Source organism: Peromyscus maniculatus, chromosome 1 (genome assembly GCF_049852395.1).
Source record: "Peromyscus maniculatus bairdii isolate BWxNUB_F1_BW_parent chromosome 1, HU_Pman_BW_mat_3.1, whole genome shotgun sequence".
Lineage (NCBI taxonomy): Eukaryota > Metazoa > Chordata > Mammalia > Rodentia > Cricetidae > Peromyscus > Peromyscus maniculatus.
Window position 1 is genome coordinate 118,665,638 of NC_134852.1, and position 24,062 is coordinate 118,689,699.

The 24,062-nt window shown below is 38.5% G+C and overlaps 1 protein-coding gene across 1 annotated transcript; it reads right to left on the reverse strand.

The window, feature by feature from the left end:
* Positions 1 to 22,252: 22,252 nt before the first annotated feature.
* Positions 22,253 to 23,197, reverse strand: LOC102914326 (olfactory receptor 10A3-like). Its single transcript, XM_006978641.4, has one exon. The coding sequence runs from the start codon at positions 23,195 to 23,197 to the stop codon at positions 22,253 to 22,255; it is 945 nt and encodes a 314-aa protein (XP_006978703.3).
* Positions 23,198 to 24,062: the final 865 nt, after the last annotated feature.

The following is a 24,062-nucleotide window of genomic DNA, read 5'->3' on the forward strand; positions in this document are numbered from 1 at the left end:
TTTCAGTTTCATACCCCAGATCTTCTATGGGAGGGGTTCTTGGCCTCAAGACAGCAGACGTTTTCCCTATTATTCCAGTGTAAAGTGAGTGAGGTGAGTGGATTCTCTTTAATGGCTCTGATCTCTTTAACCACAGCGGCCACTTTGTCTGCATCTGTTATGTTAAAGGGATCCAAGCTTCTTCGGTCACCAAACTGTACATCTGGCAGAACTTTTTGCCCCATTTTCACTCAGAATTCTCACTATAACTCTGGACAAGGACAGTAAATAATAACTATATCACACCTTAAATGTTATGCTGTTTTTGAAATTTACTCCACCAAATAAATTAGTCCACTACTGTTGAGGCCAGCCAGTCTCACTCAGATTTTCAGAACATTGGCAGGACACAGCCAGATTCTTTGCCAGAATGTCACATGTTATGTCATCTAGCCAGTCTCAAAAGCATTGTTTCTGCCCTCTGAGCCATCACAGGCCTAGTCTTCACTGACTGCACTTTTATTGGCATTCTGGCTTTCTGAACGCCAAGCAGAATAGCCCATTAATCTCTGCTTACAATGTCCCAGGGCTTCTCTAGATCACAGTTCCAAATATCCCCACACTCTTCACGCAAAACATTAAGTGAAACAACTCAAAGGAAAAGGATTTTAGTTTCAGAGATTTCAATCCATGATAAGGAGGGTATGGCAGAGAAGACCACACATTGTAGGTAGAAAGCAGATAGATAGATAGATAGATAGATAGATAGATAGATAGATAGATAGATAGATAGATAGATAATAAAAAGGAAAATATGCCCAGATACACCTCCAATGATCCATTCCCTCCTGTTAGGTCCCACTTCCCAAGATTTCCATAATCTCCAAAATTAGTGCCATCATTCAGAAATGGAGCTTTCAACACATTATGGTGATATTATGATGATGCTGATGGTGATGTCTATGGTAATAATAGATGTGGTGATGCTGATGATGCTGATCATGGTGTTTACTGGCAGCCTTTGGGATCGCCTGCTCCAAGGCTGCCTCCCAGGTATGCAAAAAATTCATTAATGCAGCAAGGGCTAGACTTTTTCTGTCTGAGGGGTAATAAGGAAGCACATACTTTCTGATGGTAACTTTCTCTTTTACTTCATCTTTAAAAAATCTCTTTCTGAAAAATCTATCTCCACATAGCTACATTCTTTACATAAAGCTATATATCTCTCTTTATATACATGCATCTCTATCATGCACAGCCATATATTTCTATATACAGTCACATCTCTTTTTATATAGCTCCACATCTCTCTTCTATACACATTTTTCTCTATTCTGCTACATTCCTTCATACATTACTACATCATTCACTCACTCTTGACTCACTCGCTGTCCTCTACACACACATTTCTGCCCTTCATACACATCTCTGTCACTTCTTACATCTCTCACACTTCTCTCCCTACACACTCAGCTACATCTCCCCACACTTCTCCCTCTGCACATTCAGCTACATTCCTCTTTCAGCACACACACACTCCAACAGCCAAGCTCTAGACAGTTATAAGTTACATATACAGGGTCCGATCCATTCTCATAACACATGATAAATCACACAATTTCTCTCAAGCTAAGGAGGTTGTGCTGACGGGCCAGTGAGTAACACTTGGTTGTGCATGTAGCTCTAGGTGGTCAGGATTCCCAGACATAAAATGACATTGAAATTCAGGACTTAAACAAGAAACAGTTAGTTGCCTGAACCTTGAGGTTAGGCGTACATGCAGAAAGTCAACCACTGAGAAGACCTGTACAGTGAGCCATGTCTCAATGTTATCAGCCTGACTTTGGTTCAACAGACACCTGGGAATTTGTCCTTGAGCAAATCATCTCCAGGGGCAACTTAGTCTATTTTGGATTTTCTCTGAGGTCTTAGCAAAATGTGTAAAAGGCTGTCTCTATATCTGAAAATTTTCCTATGTCAGTCTGAGTTAAGAAAATATCCTAGTATTATTTCTATTCATCAGAATTATACAGCTTAATCAGAAATCATCTTCCTGACCATCCACAGCTAAGTGATAAGTGTACCCAATATATGGAATATATAGATGAGGTAAACACACAAGCAGTGGGAAAACACCCATAGCAGTTTTTAGGGAAGAAATGTAGTGGCATATGAGAAAAATTACAGACAGAAACAAACAGATTCAGAGTCAGTGACCCCTACAGTCTTTACCAAGTGGAGGCTCCCCATCAGAGAATTATTCATCTGATAGGTCAACTTGTTGAATATCAGTTGTCATCTGCTGCATTTTCTTGTGGCCTCTGCTAAAGCTATTGCTACCAGAAGCTCTCAGCAGGTGTTAGTGATAGTAATGGTGATGGTGATGGTAATAATGGTAATGAAAGAGGAAATACTAGGAAAAGAGATAGCAAAATGAAGATTACTTCAGCCATTCTAGTCTTAAGCCTAATGCCTATTAGGGACATAAAATTTGCCTCTGAATTTTTCACCTGCTGTATTAGTCAGGGTTCTCTAGAGTCACAGAACTTATGTAATGAATTCTTCCACTGTCCTTATACAGGCTTCCAGAAAAAAGTGTGGCCCAAATTAAAGGCATGTGTCATCCCACCTCAAGATCTGGATCAAAGCCATGTTGTCTTCTTGCCTCAAGATTCGGATCACAAGCGAGCCCTCCATTTCTGGATTATACTTCGTTCCAGATATAGTCAAATTAACAACAAAGAATAGCCATAACACCTGAAAAACTTTGTTTTGCCTGAAACTGGTGTGATTAATCCTATTTTTTTTTCATGAAAAAAAAAATGTTGAAAACCATGGCCAAATTTAATTCTCAGACTTCCAAGATATATGTAAAATGTACATCAATTACACACTTGAGCCACTAGGTGGCAGTAAGAATTCAATCTGTCTTCTGGATGGTAAAAGCCATACCAGATTTGATTGAAACTTTTTTGGTTTGGGTTGTTGTTGTTGATGATGATGATGATGATGATGATGATGACGACGACAGCGGCGGCGGCGGCGGCGGCGGCAGCGGCGATGACTGCTTTGTAGTCTTGGCTAGCCTGGAATTCCCTATGTAGACCAGGCTGACCTTGAACATAGGGCCTAGAAGCTTCCTTCTGACAGTTTTCCTAGATTTACTTCCTTAGTTCTTGCTGTTGTGCTCCCTGGTCTCATTCTAAGCAGGGCCATCTCCAGAAACTGCACCGCTTCACAGGACTCTATTTATCCCCATTATTTATATACCAGTTTATCAACTCATGTCCAGAAAGTCCAGAAAGCACATCTACACAAGCCTTGTGTTAAACCAATTCACTCTTTCTCTTGTACTGGATTTTTTCACAAGGACTTCAAACACACTGCAGTCTCTCCAATTCAAAAAGACCTCCTTCCATTCAATGCAGCCTATGCATAAATTTAGTCTAACACAAAGGACTCTATTTTTAACATTTCCATTACTTAAAAGTACACACAAAAAAGTAAGAAAGAAACCTGTATGCTTACAGTGTACCTACAGCTTTTATAATAACCTCTTTCTTATACTAATAGCTTTTATGTATATTCCCTATGTTGTGGGAACTAACAGGGAAACTTTCCTTCTAACTTCTAGTTTACACTTTATGGTAAGTAGCATAGAGAACATGCATTTGTGGATCATTTCTAGGCAAATTGTGAACCTAATGGCCAGTCTCTTTCTACCAGTAGTCAGTTTCTTTATTTTGCTATAAATAGGACTAATGACCTCTTAAAGAGAGAAAGAAAAAAACAGTCACCATTCTGCATTTAGGTCTATCCATCTTGTTTTCATTGTAAAAAAAAATCACATAATGAACAATATTGTTGTATTTTTCAAAATACTTTTCTAGAGCCAGCATCCCTTCCCAGATTTTGCCCTATAATTCTGTCCCCTAGAATTCAGATCACCACTCTGAGCCTGGTTTATAAATGTCAGGTGTCTTGCTTGACTGGTTTCATGCAGGCTTCTTAAATATTACTCGCTCAAAACTGGATCCCAATTCCCTACAAATAGTCTTTCCTGCTAGTGTTTCATATCTCAATAATTAGAGCCTCTCTACCTGTGCTCCAACCTAAAATATAGAGTGGTCCCTGACACTGTTTTCTCTTCTATCTGTCCCCATTATACAATCTGTAACCAAGTCCAGTCAATTTGATTTCTTAAATATGCACAGAAACATTCTCATTTCTGTTTCCTCGGCCACTGTCTTAGCCTGAGCCAACATCACTCTTGCCCGGGTGGCAAACATTGCTCTTCCCTGTCTATTCCCACCTCTTCATTCTTCCTATCAGTTACTCAGCAGCCAGAACGATATTCCAAAAGTGCAAATATAGTCATGTCTCTCCTTAGCATGAAGTCTTCCACTATCCAACTACAGCTACTAGGTGAAATGCAGACGTCTCGCTGTGCCTGAGACTTCATATGTTCTCTTCTGCTCAGGACTCCATCCCACTCGTTCCTACGCCCTCTACAGATCTTCCTTTTCTGGAATGGTTCACATCAAGACCTTTTGTAGGACGAATCTTAAGTGGTCTTATTAATAAAATCAAACCTGAGCCAGGTATTGGGTTAAAACTGGAAGATCAGAGAGGCAGAACAAGCCACAGCTACCTCACCTTGCCAGTTCCTCAGCTGATTCTGTTTCCTCAGACTGGAAGCCTCTGAGTCCTCATCCAAATGGATCTCAGCTGAACTACTGCTCCAAAGCCTGAAGCTTAACCAGCTAAAAGCTTCTAGTTTCTGGTCTTCATGCCTTATATATCTTTCTGCCTTCTACCATCACTCCCTGGAATTAAAGGCTCACTTCTTGGGATTAAAGGTATGTGTCACCATGTCTGGCTGTTTCCAATGTGGCAGTGAACTCACAGAGATCCAGAGGATTTCTGCCTCTGGAATGGAATGCTAGGATTAAAGGTGTGTGCTACCACTGCCTAACCTCTATGTTTAATATTTTGGCTGTTCTGTCTCTGACCCCAGATAAGTTTATTAGGGTGCACAATATTTTGGGGAACACAATACCACCACGACCTTTAAATGCTCTGTCCCTTCCTCTTGGATTGTTCTGCTGTCTATATATGCTAGTCATCTTTCTAGCTTTTCCATCAGCCTTTAAGGCCCTATGCAAAGGTTTAAAATCTCACTTTCTCAATGAATCTTTCCCTTTTCTTGTTAGTCTCTCTTCTGTCCTCCCTATGCCTTCCCAGGAGCAGAGTAGACAAGACCTTCTTGTTACTGCATCATGGTATTCTCTGTTTCCTTTATAACAGTTATCATAGTTGTGAAAATGTTTAAACACATGTTTAATTTGCCTAAAACAAGTTTCTCTCATTAGACTATCTTTCTTTTCTTGCTGTTCCCATGCCTAGCAAAATGCCTGTCCACAGGCATTATTTTACAAACACTAAAATCTTCCCTTCACAGGACAGCCCCATTGTGCTTAATTTGTTAAACCCAGTGAGTTAATTAACAGTGACTACAACTCAACAGATGTCTAGAGATGTAACATTTAGCAGGATAACTTTGTGGATGTTATTTATGGAACACCAACAAAAATGCTTCAGGCCTCTACTACTGGGTTAATAAGCTGTAATGGCATAAAAGTGAGATAAGATCAGTGGCAAAACCAGCTCACAGTGTATGAGGGATCCTCCCCGAGAATGGCACTGATAAGATGGGAACCTTGTCACCATTCTAGAGCAGGAAGGAAGCCACATTTTTAAGAGGCATTCCATTATGTCAGAATAGTCAGAACAGAAAGAATGACAGATACATTCAAAGAAACTTTTTGGAGGGGAGTCTTTGTTCTCCTACCCGATCAACCTAGCCTCTAGGCTTTGGGCCCAGGGACACAACCCCATACCCCCACACACCACCCATTGCAGTCCCAGTTTCAGGTCAGCAAGCAGGTCTCCTGCAGGCAGGCTGGACTACCACCATCCCCACTCCACCCCCCAAACCCACCCACCCTCTGAGATCGCACTGCTCCCTGAGACACCACCGATTGGACTAAGAGGACCAAGAGTGTCAATTGGACCAAGAAAGGCCCCCTCAGACACAAACACCACTTGCACTGAGTGGAGGAAGAGATGGGTAGATGCCAGTGCAAAAATAAAGTCAGCAACATAGAGACCAATATGGCACCACTAGAACCTAGTGGTTCTTCATCAGCAAGACCTGAACATACCAATGCAGAAGAAGCAGAAGAATTTGACCTTAAAAATGACTTTAAGAAGATGATAGAGGCCTTCAAAGAGGAAATGAAACTTTCTCTTACAGAAATAGAGGAAAAGACAAACAAAAAATTGGAAGGAATCAATAAATCCCTTAAAGAAAGCCAAGAAAAAGCAATTAAACAGGTTAAAGAAACAGTTCAAGATTTGAAAACTGAAATAGAGACAATAAAGAAGACACAAACTGAGGGAATGCTGGAAATGGAAAATCTGAGTAAAAGAACAGGAACTACAGATACAAGCATAACCAACAGAATCCAAGAGATGGAAGAGAGAATCTCTGGCATTGAAGATATGATAGAGGAAATAGAATCGTCAGTCAAAGAAAACATTAAAGCCAACAAAGTTATAACACAAAACGTCCAAGAAACTTGGGACACCATGTAAAGACCAAATCTAAGAATAATGGGGATAGAAGAAGGAGAATACCAGTTCAAAGGCACAGAAAATATATTCCACAAAATTATAGAAGAAAACTTTCCCAACCTAAAGAATAAATGACTATGAAGATACAAGAAACTTGCAAACACTAAGTAGACTAGATGAAAAAAATATATTCACCATATATTCAAATCACTAAATATATAGAATAAAGAAAAATATTAAGAGCTGCAAAGGAAAAAGGCCAAGTAATATACAAAGGCAGGCTTGTCAGAATAATACCTGACTTCTCAATGGAGACTCTGAAAGCCAAAAGGTCCTGGACAGACATTATGCAGACGCTAAGAAACCATGGATGCCAACCTAGATTATTATACCCAGCAAAACTCTCAATTATCATAGACAGAGTAAACAAAATATTCCAAGATAAAACCATACTTAAATAATATGTATCCACAAATCCAGCCCTACAGAAAGTACTAGAAGGAAAAATCCAACCTGAGGAAGCTAGATGCACCCACAAAAACACAGGTCATAGATAATCCCACACCAACAAATACCAAAGAAGGGAAACACACAACACTACCACCAGAAATTAACAGAAACTAACAATCACTCATCATTAATATCCCTTAATACCAATGAACTCAATTCGCCTATAAAAAAGACACAGGCTAAGAGAGTGAATACAAAAACAGAATCTTTCCTTCTGCCACATACAAGAAACACACCTCAACTTCAAAGACAGACACTACCTCAGAGTAAAAGGCTGGGAAAAGACTTTTCAGTCGAATGGACTCAAGAAGCAGGCTGGTGTAGTTATCCTAATATCTAACAAAATGGACTTCAAACTAAAATCAATTGAAAGAGATCAGGAAGGACATTAAATATTCATCACAGGAAAAATCCACCAAGATGAAGTCTCAATTCTGAAAATGTATGTCCCAAATACAAGGGCACCTACATTTATAAAAGAAACATTACTAAAACTGAAACTGCACATCAAACCCTACATGCTAGTAGTGGGAGACTTCAACACCCCACTCTCACCAATGGACAGGTCTGCCAGACAGAAAATTAACAGAGAAATAAGGGATCTAACAGATGTTATAACTCAAATGCACTTAATAGATATCTACAAAACATTCCACCCTAACACAAAAGAATACATATTCTTCTCAGCACCCCATGGAACCATCTCTGAAATTGATCTCACCAAACAAATCTCAACAAATACATAAAAGTTGAAATAACTTCCTGTATTCTATCAGACCACCATGGCTTAAAGCTAGATTTCAACAACAACAAAAATTACAGAAAACCTACAATCTCATGGAAACTTGCCACACCAACTCCAGTGTCGTCCGTGTGACATGAACAATTATGTCAATAATAGCGGACGGGAGATACGTGTCCCACGGGACTAAGCTCCCTGGAGGTCCCTGGCAGAGTACCTGTGTTATTCCTCCTTCTCGAAGGAGACGTGTTTCACAGATCATGAGCTCTCTGGGCTATGGGTTCTGTATAACTGCTTTTCTGATAATGTTCTAATTAATCTATAAAACACAGCAAAAATTAATGAATGCTTGGGTTGTGAACTGTGGAGGAAAGGGGAAGCTGGACATGGACCTTATTTAGATATAGCAGAATGAACTATTCCTTAAAGACCTCAAGCCTCAAGTCACTAGATAATAGAAAGTATAATAGTTCAGGCACTTCTAGGGAATGAACACTCACCCACTAGGAATCCCAACTAAAGAGATTTATGGCAGAAAACATTATCTCATAGGAGGCAGATGGTGGGCCCCTCTGTTGAGGAAGTTCAGCATGGAAAACTTAAGGACTACAACAAAAACCCTTCCCCTTACAGGTGTAAAAGTACAAGTGTCCATATTCCAACAGGTAAAAAGGTTTTATATTAGAAGAGATATATGGTAAAGAACTAAAGAAAGACTTAGGGAGGATCTGCAGCATCCAAATTGGCTAAATGGGTCATGAGAACCAAAAAAGTAAAAATAAATAATAAACTAGCGAGCGGCTGAGATAAAGATGAAGGACACAGCTGCAAGAAGCCTACACAAGTCTAGGAACTGTACTAAGTTTAAAAAACACAGACTGCTCTTTGGGTCATAAAGTTCTTGTGAGTGAAAGGATATGTCTAGCGCCGATTAATAACTGTGTGCTTGATGTTTTTTAAAGATGATGTAATTGAATTATTGCCAAGCTCTTGTTCCTTATATGACTTGATAGTTTTCTTTTCTGTATATAAACTACTGATTTGCAGAAGTAAAGTGGCAGCAGATTCAAACCACTTTTGAGTGTGTTTGTTGTCTGTCTGTCAGTCGCCGAATCCTTGCCTTCCTGACTACCCAAGCCCTGATTCTCCTATGGTCATGGTACTCCCGGTGGGCCAGTCCGTGGCAGATGGCGCCCGAACAGGGACTTGGGACAGGTAATTCTTTCTCTCTTCTTTTTCTTTCTTTTAAGGTTTAGGATCGGCTCTTGCCAGGAAGCTGCAGTTCCGCCGATAAAGGATGATCGGTTAAGGGCAAGTAATCTTAAGGTAGCATGGGGCAACATGAGTCAAAACAGGAAAGGTTGTTTATTATATTAAGGCTTGCATGGATGCCTCACCAGCATTTGTCCAAGGTATGGCATATGCTGTAGTTATGAAAGGACAGAGATTTAGCGCCTATGTAAAGAAAACATATGGGGACAGCAATAATCTATCCCCAAAACCCACCTGTTTCAAGTGTGGACAAGCAGGCCACATGCAAAATGCATGTAGAGTAAGGCAACAAGGACCATAAAAGTACGGCTCCTGGATTATGTTCACGGTGTCAAAAAGGAAGACACTTGAGGAATGTATGCAAATCTAAGTTCCACAAAGATGGAACTTCTTTAACAGGAGAAAAAGGGTTTTAAGAGCTCCCTTGATAAAAAGTAGATGAAGAACTAGAATGGGATAAAAAGATAATAATTATAAATAAGTCATGGGCCATAAAGAGTTTAAGAAAAAAGACTCTTTATAGATATAAAACAGAACTTTATAAAAGCTATGGGCCATAATGAGTCTAAATAAAAAAGATTCATTAGAGATATAATAAAACAGATTTAAAAAAAACAAACTACAAAATATCATAATAAAGATTGACTTCCACCTTATGCCATCTGCTCTGTTTCTTAGGAATAATAACAACAACAACAAAAATAATAATAATAATAATAATAATAATAATAATAATAATAACAATAAATAGGGAGAGACTTAAACATTATAATTTATGACTCTTAGGCATATCTGGTACTGCCTGTGAAACAGTTTTATCTGGAGACCCTCTTTTAAGATGGTTCCCTGTTAAATTCTAAAAGGTGATTCCCTCACCCATCCTTACCTTAATCCTAATACTGGGGGTAATTCTACCTTCTCATTTCTCCAGCTGTTTTCTCCCTTTTCTGCTCTGAGCATATGTCTCACCTCTTCCTCTGGGTAAGTGTCACTATGGAGCTCCCTGTTTTATTTACTTCTACTAGAAAAATCACACCGGTGTGTCAGGAAGCCTCCTTTAGCCCTACCTGGGCCCCCATCACATGGAGAGGGACGCCTCTCCTCTGTGATTTGGGATATTTCTATCTGACAAGTCTTTCAGTCTGTTTGGAGACATCCTGGATTGAAACTCTTGTTACCAGGACATTTACCCTCTCAGCTCCCTCCTCTAACTTCCTTACCTCTCCCTAAAAACTGCCTGCATTCTCCAATTCTCATTTAACTCTGAGAATCATTCCCCTTGACTGTTTAGAATAAACTTTTTTCTCCTATTACCCGTGAAACAGCTATTTTGATTCCCTTATTGTATCTGTTTTCATTCATAGTACGCTATAAAAGAGTTAATAAAATTTTCAATATCCCTATATATAATACTTACAATTCAAAGGTTTTATTTCAATGCTAAAATAACTTCAATTCAAAATAATTACTTTAAAGCTAAATCTAATAGAGTTAAATCAAAGTTCCAAAAGATAACTAACTTATACTATAAACTGTTAAGAAAAAATTCACTAAAATTGTGAATTATTGAAGATAATTAAAAATACAAATGACTAATCATCCAGCTACTACAAGTTACTAGTTTAAACTACAAACTGTTACAAATAACTTTTACTCAAATTATGAGCTATTAAAGATAATTATAAGGATATAAATTAATGCTTGATTATCATATAAATGATCAACTTCTCTAATGTACTCAAAACTAAATTTATAAACATACTAAATATGATAAATAACTTAAAAAATTCCTGACTCAGCCCCCTGGCATTTAAAATGTTTAAGTTTCCCACTATACATAAAACTATACTATGCCTCTTACTTACCACCAGGGCTTTGTTCAAATTACACTTTTGGGTCATTTAGATTACATTTTAAATTTCCAGGTCTAAAAATAATTTGTCTTGTTATCAAATTCCAAATAGAAGATAGCTTACCAAACAAGTTTCAAAGTAACTTTTTATTATTCCTTTGTTTAAAGGAACCCACTGTACAATAACTACTTTAATAATCAACCATCTATGTTTCTTGCTAAATAATTAAACAGAAAGATATAAAAATTAAGCTTAAACTATAAGGATAAAAATACCTTAAGACATAAAAAAGGTGTTTTTTTATAATATAAATACACAAGTTCATATAAGGACTGAGATATAAAAGCTTAAGTTATAACATAGGTCAGGAAAAATAAATGATACAAGGTATACAGGCCATTGAGCAGTTAGTACAAGAACAATTAAAAAAAGGACATATTAAAGAGAGCAATAGTCCTTGGAATACTCCCATCTTCGTAATAAAAAAAAAAGTCAGAAAAATGGAGATTAATACAAGATCTTAGAGCTGTCAATGCTACAATGGTAGACACAGGGGCCCTGCAGCCAGGGTTACCTTCTCCTGTGGCAGTGCCCAAAGGATGACATATTATAATTACTGATCTTCAAGATTGTTTTTTTTTTTTTTACAATTAAACTACATCCAGGTAATTGTAAAAGAATTGCCTTTAGCATTCAATTAGTAAATTTAAAGAGACCCTATCGAAGATTTCAATAGTGGGTCTTGCCACAAGGAATGAAGAACAGTCCTTCTTTATGCCAGAAATTTATAGATCAGGCTCTTTTGAAGGCTAGGGATCAATTTTCAGATGCTTACATCATTCATTATATGGATAATATCCTATTGGCTCATCATACTATGTCAGTACTGGAGAAATTGTTACAGTGTGCTATAGAACAACTGACCTATTTTGGATTAGTTATTGCCCCTGATAAAATTCAGAGAGATAAGCCATTAAGTTATTTAGGAAAATGGATACATAATGATTATATATGTTCTCAAAAAATAAATCTCAGGTTGGATAAGTTACAGACATTGAATGATTTTCAAAAATTGTTAGGAAATATCAACTGGATTAGACCCTGTTTGAAAATTACTACAGGAGAATTAAGTCCATTGTATTCTTTATTACAAGGAGATGCTGACCCAAGATCTCCTCATGTCCTTACTTTTGAGGCTTTATGAGCCTTAAAATTGGTAAAAAGACAGTTAGATAGAACAAAGTTAAAACAATTTACATATGAAAAGGAATGGTCTTTTATTATTTTCAGGACACCCTATACTCCTATGGGGTGTTTATGGCAAGAAGGAATTTTAGAGTGGATACATCTTCCTCATGTACAGTCAAAAATGTTGGCCTCCTATCCTTATCTCTGCTTCCTGTTAATTATTAAAGCTAAACAAAGAGCTAAAGAATTATTTGATAAGGAGATGGATGATATTATTATCGCTTATAATAAGCTACAATTTGAAAGTCTCTTAAAGAAAGATAAAAACTTGGATATAGCCTTACAAGGATTTACAGGACAAATTAAATATCTTTATCTAAGCATCCCCTTATAGAATTTTTTAAGGAAGCTAAAGTTATTTTTCCTACAAAAACCTCCTCTCAGCCTTTGGAAGCTGCTGTCTGTATTTTTACAGATGGTTCCTCTAATGGAAGGTCTATGGTTTACATCTTTAACAGATCTCCGTTACTTAAGGAACTCAGATATCTGCACAGCCGTCAGAAATAAAAGCTGTCTTGCTTGTGTTTAGATCTGTTTCAGAAAAATTTAACCTTTATACAGACTCAAAATATGTGGGTAAACTTTTTCCAGCTATTGAGACTGCTCTATTATCAGGACATTCTCATATCTTGTCATTATTGCAGGGACTGCAAAATTTAATCAGGCAACAAAAAGAGAGGTTTTACATAAGACATATTAGGGGACATACTGCCCTGTCAGGACCTCTGAGTGAGGGCAATCATTTAACAGATGCATTAACCAAGGGATGCATTATAAATATAACTAAAACTAAGGAGAGTCATAAACTACATCACCAGAATGCTTTGGTTTTAAAAAGAATGTTTAATTACTAGAGAACAAGCTCGACAAATTGTTAAGAATTGTGGGAATTGCCCTCAAGTATATCATCCATTAAAGTGGGGGTCAATCCTCATGGGTTGAAGCCTCTGTCTTTATGGCAGATGGATGTCACCCACATTCCTGAATTTGAAAAATTGGCTTATGTTCACGTCACAGTGGATACTTATTCTCATATGTTGTTTGCATCAGCAAGAACAGGTGAGGCAGTAAAAGATGTCATTCAACACATGATACAAAGTTTTTCAGTTATGGGACTCCCCCACAGGTTAAAAACTGACAATGCCTCTGCTTATGTCTCTAAAGCTTTTAATCAATTTTTATAAAAATGGAATATCTTGCATACTACAGGAATCCCCTATAACCTACAAGGGCAAGCAGTAATTGAACATTCACATCAAATATTAAAGAATCAAATAACTCGTTTAAAGGCAGCTAATGTGTATTTCTTTCCACATCATTTGTTATCTCATTCTCTCTTCGTTATCAATCATTTAAATGTTAATAAACAGGGAGATTCCCCAGCTATGATTCATTGGGGAGGACCGAAAAATACGGCCCTCCCGAAAATAATGTAGAAAAGACCTGTTAACCCGGCACCTGGAAAGGTACGGATATATTAATTTCCTCTGGGAGAGGATATGCATGTGTTTTTCCTCAGGATGCCAACTCTCCAGTCTGGATCCAAGATCGGCTTGTCCAACTGGCTCCTCTTGAAAAGGCAACAGAAAAAGGAAAAACAAGAACGGAGAAAGACGGAAGCGAAACTACAACACCTTTCGCTGACTCCTCGGAGCCTACCAACTTGGACACAATTGAAGAATCTGACTCAACAGGCCACGGAACTTATGACCACACAAAATAAGCCACAGACCCCTAAATTTATTTTTCTTGCTCTTTTATCTATCCTTGCAGCTCAGGCGCACTCCGTCAATGGAGACAGTTTTTGGTCTTATACCCCTCATTTATTTAGATTGGCTGCCAGTGCTAATGTTTCTTCAGAAAAGGCCTAATGAAACAGTTTCTATTCCTTATGCTGTTCGCTCATGTGTAAGCTATCCCTTTGCTATATTACTTGGTCATCCTATGCATGTAGATATTACTGTTGTAGGTGGTTCTTATAGGATTTTTTGTCATACATGTCGCTTGACTAATTGCATTGATTCAACTTTAGATAAGGAATTATCAGTTATGATTTTGGTTAAGAGACCACCTTATGTTATGTTGCCTGTTGATCTGATGGAGGAGGATTGGTATGAAAATTCTGCTTTACAGATATTAAAAAGATTACATACACTTATTAGACCTAAGAGATTTGTTGCTGCATTAATTTTAGGCATATCTGCCTTAATAGCTATTATTACCACCTTTGCTGTAGCTACCACAGCCTTAGTGCAAAAAATCCATACTGCTCATTTTGTTAATAAATTGAATAAGAATGTTATTATGACTTTGTCAGAACAGTCCCTTATAGATAAAAAATTAGAAACAAAGATTAATGTATTAAAAAAAATGGTACTGGCTCTTGGACAGGATTTGACTAATATTCAAAATAGATTAAAGACTAGGTGTCATGCTACATATTAATATATTTATGTCACTCCCCTGCCTTATAACGCTAGTCAAAGTTGGAAAAAGGTAAAGAGTCATCTACAAGGAGACTAAAAAGATTCAGATACCACTCATAACATGAAAGCTTTACAAAAAGATATCACGACTATAAGTAAAGCTCATTTGGAGAGTGGCTCTTTGGATGCCTTAGCTCATGATCTTGAGTCAGATGTCCGCTCTCTTAAATCCTCTAGATTGGACACAATACTTTACATTCATTGGGGTATTGATTCTTATTTTCTTTTGGTTGTGTTATTATTTCCTTGTCTTTTTAAAATTATCCTACGTTCCCTACACACAGTGAGGCATGATCTGCTAGAGCTGCGTCTTAAAAACAAAAAAACCGGGAAATGCCACACCAACTCCAGTGTCGTCCGTGTGACATGAACAATTATGTCAATAATAGCGGACGGGAGATACGTGTCCCACGGGACTAAGCTCCCTGGAGGTCCCTGACAGAGTGCCTGTGTTATTCCTCCTCTGGAGGTCCCTGACAGAGTGCCTGTGTTATTCCTCCTTCTCGAAGGAGACGTGTTTCACAGATCATGAGCTCTCTGGGCAATGGGTTCTGTATAACTGCTTTTCAGATAATGTTCTAATTAATCTATAAAACACAGCAAAAATTAATGAATGCTTGGGTTGTGAACTGTGGAGGAAAGGGGAAGCTGGACATGGACCTTATTTAGATATAGCAGAATAAACTATTCCTTAAAGACCTCAAGCCTCAAGTCACTAGATAATAGAAAGTATAATAGTTCAGGCACTTCTAGGGAATGAACACTCACCCACTAGGAATCCCAACTAAAGAGATTTATGGCAGAAAACATTATCTCATAGGAGGCAGATAGTGGGCCCCTCTGTTGAGGAAGTTCAGCATGGAAAACTTAAAGACTACAACAAAAACCCTTCCCCTTACAGGTGTAAAAGTACAAGTGTCCATATTCCAACAGGTAAAAAGGTTTTATATTAGAAGAGATATATGGTAAAGAACTAAAGAAAGACTTAGGGAGGATCTGCAGCATCCAAATTGGCTAAATGGGTCATGAGAACCAAAAAAATAAAAATAAATAATAAACTAGCGAGCGGCTGAGATAAAGATGAAGGACACAGCTACAAGAAGCCTACACAAATCTAGGAACTGTACTAAGTTTAAAAAACACAGACTGCTCTTTGGGTCATAAAGTTCTTGTGAGTGAAAGGATATGTCTAGCGCCGATTAATAACTGTGTGCTTGATGTTTTTTAAAGATGATGTAATTGAATTATTGCCAAGCTCTTGTTCCTTGTATGACTTGATAGTTTTCTTTTCTGTATATAAACTACTGATTTACAGAAGTAAAGTGGCAGCAGATTCAAACCACTTTTGAGTGTGTTTGTTGTCTGTCTGTCAGTCGCCGAATCCTTGCCTTCCTGACTACCCAAGCCCTGATTCTCCTATGGTCATGGTACTCCCGGTGGGCCAGTCCATGACAGAAACTGAATACTACTAAACTAAATCACCAATAGATCAAGGAAGAAATAAAGAAAAAAATTAAAAACTTTCTAGAATTCAGTGAGAATGAATGTACAACATACCCAAACTTATGGGACACCATGAAAGCAGTGCTAAGAGGAAAATTCATAGCACTAAATGCCCACATAAAGAAGTTGGAGAAATTTCACACTAGCAACTTAACAGCACACCTAAAAACTCTAGAAGAAAAAGAAGCAAACTCACCCAGGAGGAACAGATGCCAGGAAATAATCAAACTGAGGGCTGAAATCAATAAAATAGAAACAAAGAGAACAATACAAAGAATCACAAAAAGTTGGATCTTTGAGAAAATCAACAAAATAAACAATCCCTTAGTCAAACTAACCAAAAGGCAGAGAGAGAGTAAATCCATATCTATCTCCATGCACAAAACTGAAGTCCAAATAGATCAAAGACCTCAACACAAATCCAGTTACACTGAACTTGATAGAAGAGAAAGTAGGAAGTAGTCTTGAACACATCGGCACATGGGACCACTTCCTAAATATAACACCAGTAGCACAGACATTGAGATAAACAATTAATAAATGGGACCTCCTGAAACTGAGAAGCTTCTGTAAGGCAAAGGACATGGTCAATAAGACAAAACGGCAGCCTACAGAATGGGAAAAGACCTCCACCAACCCCACATCTGACAGAGGGCTGATCTCCAAAACATATAAAGAACTTGAGAAACTAAACTTCAAAATAACTGAACAATCCAATTAAAAAACGGGCTACAGAGCTAAACAGAGAATTTTCAACAGAGAAATCTCAAATAGCCGAAAGACATTTAAGAATTGCTCAACATCCTTAACCATCAGGGAAATATAAATTAAAACAACACTGAGATACCATCTTACAGCTGTCAGAATGGCTATGATCAAAAACACTGATAATAGCTTTTGTTGGAGAGGATGTGGAGCAAAGGGAACACTCCTCCACTCTTGGTGGGAGTACAAACTTGTACAGCCATTTTGGAAATCAGTGTGGTGGTTTCTCAAAAAATTGGGAGTCAATCTACCTCAGGACCCAGCAATACCACTCTTGGGCATATATCCAGGGAACACTCAATTATACCACAAGAACACATGCTCAACTATGTTCATAGCAGCATTGTTCATGATAGCCAGAACCAGGAAACAACCTAGATGCCCTTCAACCAAAAAAATGGATAAAGAAAATGTGGTACATGTACACAATGGAATACTCCTCATACATAAAAAAACAATGACATCGCGAAATTTGCAAGCAAATAGATGGAACTAGAAAATATCATCCTGAATGAGGTAATCCAGACTCAGAAGGATAAACATGGCATGTACTCACTCATAAGTAGATGAAAGGCAAAAGGTAACCAGACTGCAACCCACAGTTCCAGAGAGGCTAGCTAACAAGGAAAACCCCAAGAGGGACACATGGATCACCCTGTGAGAAGGGGAAATAAATGAGATCTCCATGAGTAAACTGGGGGTGAAAGGAGCAATGGAGAGTAGGGGATGGGGCATGAGAACATAAGGGAACAGAATGGTCGAACTGGAACGGGGACAGAATGGTAGAGCAATGCAAGAGATACCATGATAGAGGGAGACACCATGGGGAGAAACCAGGTGCTAGGCAAGTTCTCAGAAAACCACAGGATGATCCCACTTTAGACTACTAGCTACAGTGGACAGGGTGCCTGAACTAGCCTACCACAGTAATCAGATTAATGAATACCCTAACTGTCAGTCATCATAGAGACTTCACTCAATAACTGATGGAAGCAGATGCAGAGATCCACAGCCAAGCACCAGGCCAAGCTCCAGAAGTCCAGTTGAAAAGAGAGAAGAGGAATTCTGTCAGCAAGGGGCATCAAGATCATGATGGGGAAACATAAAGAGACAACCAAACCAAACTAGTGGGAACTCATGATTTGTGGACCAATAGCTGTGGAGCCTCCATGGGACTGGACAAGGCTCTCTGCACAGGTAAGGCAGTTATGTAGCTTGTTCTGCTTAAGGGTCCCCCTGGCAGTGGGATTAGGATCCAACCCTAGGGCATGAGGGGGCTTTTTGGAGCCCAGTGCCTATGGTGGGACACCTTACACAGCCTTAGTCCTGGGGTGGGGGGCTTGGACCTGCCTCAACTGAGTGTATCAGGCTCTGCTGACTCCCCACAGGAGGCCTTGCCTTGGAGGAGGTGGGATGGAAGTTGGGACGAGGGGAAAGGCAGGGGGTCTGTGATTGGTATGTAAAATGAATAAAAAAAATTCTAATAATAAAGAAAAAAAGAAACTTTTCACCTAACAGAAAAAGATCAAAATTTCAAATTGTAAGAGCTTGTATTCTCAGGGAACTCTCTAGAAATTAAAACATAGGCAGATCATACTTTCAATATATATATTTACAGGTACAAAATAGCAGGTATTCAGTTGACTTTAAGTAATAGGTTTTCAATAAGTCTTCTTTAACAAACATTATATATCATGAGGAATAGAACTAAATACCTCTAAAAATATCTGCACTCTGGTTTCCATGGGCTAATGAATTGCAGACTGGATGACTTAAACAAAAGAAGTTTTTGCTTTCTTTTTATTGGGGCTAGAAATTCAAACGTTGTTCATTTTGGGAAAGGTATGCAGCCATGGTTCAAGAATAAAAGAAAACAGAAATAAATAAATAATCATATTTGTATCCCACAGTGGGGGTTGGGGACCTACACATTCTTTGACCACTACAGGGATATATTTTCTTTATAAGAAAAATTTCACCAGGTTCCAAAAACAAAAGTCAGAGGGTCAGAGACTTTTGCTGTGAGAGTGTCTCCTCATAATATCAGAAGCCACACTCATAACCCCAATGGCCTGATAATACAGCGATCGGGACATTTAGATGCCTTTATTCAAAATACTAGTTACATTCAAAATGAATAGAGTGGTATGTGACAATTAAAGGGGACAACAATGACTCTAGAATTGGGCTTTTTCTTAAATCCCTGTAGTCATAGTCACAAGAAATTAAAAAACATAAAACCAGGAGAACTCGGCCCACAGGATCAGCTAAGCAGGGCCCACAAGGGCTCACAGAGACTGAAACAGCAACCGTGGAGCCTTCATGGGTCTGTACCAGGCCCTTTGCATACATGCTTAGCTTAGGAGTTTTGCTGGACTCTATCAATGGGAGTGGGGTTATCTCTGACTCTTTTGCCTGCTCATAGGATCTATTTCCTCCTACTGAGTTGCCTCATTCAGCCTTGATATGGGGGTACATGCCTAGTCTTATTGCATTTGTTATGCCAAGTTCAATTGATACTACTGGGAGACCTGCTCCTTTCTAAAGGGAAACAGAGGAGCAGTGAATCTGGGGATGAGGGTGGGAGGAGGGGAGGGAGGGGAGGCTACAGTTGGGATATAATGTATAAAAGAAGAATAAATAAATAAAAATTTAAAAGAGAAAATCATGACACCAAATAGTTTACTGATTTAAATGTTTCTGGTGTTCTCTTGTATAGAATCCTGGTCATCACTAAAGGTTGGAGAAGGAAAATAGATGTGCTCGTCAGAAGGTGACTCTTGACATCATGGGACTAGAATGGAGTCTACTAGTCTTTGTCTGATGTTCAGAGAGGCAGAAGAAATTGACCAGAGAAGATGAGGGAGCCAAGTAGACACATAAACATAGCAAACTGAAGATGTATATTATGTATGGTGCAGATCTGTAAAAATTAACAAACAGCAGACAGAGTTGAATTGTTCTTATGGACCATAGTCCATTGGCTTTGTCTATTCTAATGAATATATATATATATGATGCAAAATTATTCCCAAAATAGGTTAAAATACACACACACACACACACACACACACACACACACACACACACACACACACACTATTGGACCAAATATTCAAATTAGCTTCTAATCAGAAGAAAAAGAAACATCTACTCCATTCTAAATGTTGTGTCCAGAGTTCCCCAAGGACTACCAAGAGACCAAATATGATGCAAAAGCAAATAGTTTTTTTATTGTTTCAAGTTAACTCAAGCCTTCCCATCTGTCTGACACAGCAGCAGAGCAGAAGAGACCCCAAGTAGCAATGGGGCAGGGTTTTTATAGGGGGTAAAGCAAGGCAGGGGGGTGTCTTAGGGTCTAGAGACTACATAGGAATAGGCTCAGGATTGGTTTATGCAAGTGGCAATCATGTTAGTAACTTTTAATTGGCTAGGGTTAATTGGAGGTTTGTCAGGGCCGACATAATCCATTTTGGGACAGGCCTGGACAAGTCCCAGGCTTTGTCCTTGAGCTGCTGTGGAGGCTGGCTGGCCTAGTGCATACTGACTGTGGAGGCTGGCTCAGTGGCCCAGGCTTGGTGTATTCTATCTCCTGTCCCTGCTGAGAGGGGCATCAGTGATTGTCTTTTGTTCATGGTTCCTCCTCAGAAACTGCCTACCCAGTCTCAGGAAACTGAAATTGAGGCCTGATCTCTTAGAGAAAATTAGGCAGCCTGTTACTGTGTCTGTATGGCTCTTTTACTAAATATATGAACATGACCAGATTGCATATGTATGAGTATTTTGCCTGCATGGCTGTCTGTGCACATGTGTGTGGCCACAGAGGCCAAAAGAGGGTGGCAGATCCCCTAGAACTGTATTTACAGATGGTTGTGAGCTGCCATGTGGGTGCTGAGAATTGAAGGCAGGTTCTCTGGAAGAACAAGTTTTCTTAACCACTAAGATATCTCCTTAGCCTCTTTGCACATTTTTGTTGTTACTTTAGCAATATATACATAAATATATTGGCATGCATTATTAGCCTGTGATTATGTAGTACATGATATTTCCTATTGTGCATATATTGTTAATGACCATAACAAGACAATTAGCATCTTTGCTACCTTAAACATTTGTTATTTCAGGTTCGGGGCATTAAAAATCTTATCTACTACTTATTTTGCAGGGTACAATAAGTTGTCAGCAATGGTATTCTACTGTGCTATTAAAATCTACTTTGATGACATTCACAAGTCAGTAGCAACCAACAGCTGTCTAATTGGACTTAAGGCCCAATCAACAACATAGAAATCGTGCCTGGTAATGGAAACCTAGCCAACTTCCTGGGACTAGAGAGGTCATGGACCTTAGAAGAGAATCTACTTAGACACTTTGCTAGAGCAGCATAATCTCTTTCTACATTCTAATACCCCTTATCTTATACCCCTTAGAAACCCTCATCAAAGAAGTCTCTCTTTAAGTAAATAGAGACCATCACAGAAATGAGGACCAGTCTGGGCCTCCCAAATAAATTTGTGAGTTTTTATCTCATACACTTTCATTCCAGAAACAACGAATGTCATCAATACATCTGATATTTTCTTGACATTCTGAGTGTTAGTGAGTCACAATGGACCTTCTGGTCAGTCTAAAGCATTTGTAATCATTTTAAAAAGTAAATCTGCAATAGTTATTCCAATTGATGAATACTGGCTGGGGTAGTAGCACAAAGATTGAGAAACTGCGTAACCAGAGTATGTCTGTGAGTTGAATTCATAGAAATGGACAGACAAGCAAACACAGAAACACATACCAGATCGAACTACATGAAATGGTAAGTAATAGATGATAGGTAGATAGATTAGATAGATAGATAGATAGATAGATAGATAGATAGATAGATAGATAGATAGATGATAGATAGATAGATAGATAGATAGATAGATAGATAGATAGATAGATAGATAGATAGATAGATATAGATAGTAGAAGTGATACATAGAAAGACACCATTCATCCCATCAGATGCACAGAAAATAAAGCATCAAACATGAATATGTGAAATTAGATTTTATTGAAGCATCATCTCAATGACAAGACTGTAAAAACAGCCTGGATATCTAAAATTCACAAATATATGGAGACTGTTAATAAAATGTATATATTTTGTAAAAACAAATAATTAAAGTATTAAGAGAGGGATCCCTTTTTCCAAGAATTACTAATCTAAGGTAGAGTTTCTTTGGGTGATTTCCAATACCACATGGTTTCTCAGCAACTCAGATGGTATGTAAAACCACTTTTCTTTCCCATAATTTCACCACAGCCCTTTTCATCTCCTTGTTTCTCAGACTGTAGATAAGTGGATTCAGCAGAGGGGTAAGCAGAGAGTAAGCCAATGACATCAGTTTCTTGGTGTCTGGTGAGTACCCAGATTTGGGCTGTAGATAAGTCATGCAGGCTGTGCCATAGAAGAGGGTAACAGATGTGAGATGAGAGGCACATGTAGAAAAGGCCTTCTGCCTCCCTGTAGAGGCTGGCATCTTCAGGATGGTGAAGAGAATTCGGATGTAAGACAAGAGTATCAACAAGAAGGGGACCATGACAATCAAAATGGTGCCTGTGAAGGCATAGACTTCAAACAGGAAAGTGTCTGCACATGCAAGCTCCAGCACTGCTGGGGTTTCACAAGATATATGATTAATTTTACTAGGACCACAAAAGGGGAAGCTAAACACCCATGTAGTCTGCACAGTAGCCACCATGAAGCCCAAGACCCATGAGCATATCACCAGTTTCACAAAGACCCTTTTGTTCACAATCACTGGGTAGGACAAAGGATGGCAAATTGCAGCAAATCGGTCATAAGCCATCGCCCCCAGGAGAAAACACTCAGTCCCACCAAAGAGAAGAATGAAATACATCTGTGCAAAACAGCCCCCAAAGGAAATGGTGGCTTTCTCCGTGATCAGGACCACCAGCATTTCAGGCATGATGGCTGTGCTGAAGCTCGCTTCCACCACAGACAAGTTCTGCAGGAACAGGTACATGGGGATGTGCAGGCTCTGGTCCAGGAAGATGACAGTGACAATGGTCACATTTCCTGTCAGAGTCATCAGATAAATGACCAAGAAAGCTCCAAAGATGTGTGCTTGGAGTTCAGGAAGGTGAGAAAAGCCCAAGAGGATGAACTCAACCACAGAGCTGTCATTCTGCCTCCTCATTGCAGGAGTGGAGTCCTATATTTTCTCAGGAACATAGTGTACAACAAATGAAGACCCAGTCAAATAGCTCCAGCCTGCCTTGTCCCCAGCACAGAGCTGAAAAGAGGAGACCAACATCACAATTAGCTACTTGAAGGATAGCTAACCACTTTAATGAATGAGTCCTTGGAATATAAATGGAGAATTCTTGCTAAGAAATCTGAAACATAAAATACTGTCCATTTTCTATTGCAGGTTGTATGCTGTGTGGTTTGAAAATTAAAGAGCTTTAAAGTTAATAAAAATGTTTTCTAAAGCCTATTCTAACTCTATACCATCATTATAGGCATCACTTGCTTTATGCAGTATTAGGTAAATATAAAATTTAAGAACATAAAAATAAAGTACATAAATAAATATTTATGAACCTAACAAAAAATTTCATAATAACCTAATAATTCAGTTATAGAAATTTTATATACCTTTTAATTAGCTCATGGCCTCTTTTTTATTGATAAACATTACATACATGTGTATATGCATACACATATTATTCCTAAATAACACCTGCTCAGTCTGTATAATGTTGCTTGCATCGATGTTAGATATATTTTTAAAGTCCATTGCATTCAAGATTGACAGAATTGGATGTAGCTGTTAAAAGTAACAACACTGTATATGAACACATAGAAGAGGTTTATTTTAAATGTGCTTATATTTGGGTGATACTTAGTTTGTGTGAATTGGCTTCAAGCTTACTAAATTCTTTGTAGACTGGAACTAGCTGTGGGAGGCCAGCTGGGAGACCGGCTCCCACATTTTACTCCAGGGTACTCTTGAAGAGTGAGGGATAAGAAATTTAGATAGAAGGATAGAGGGGAGAGAA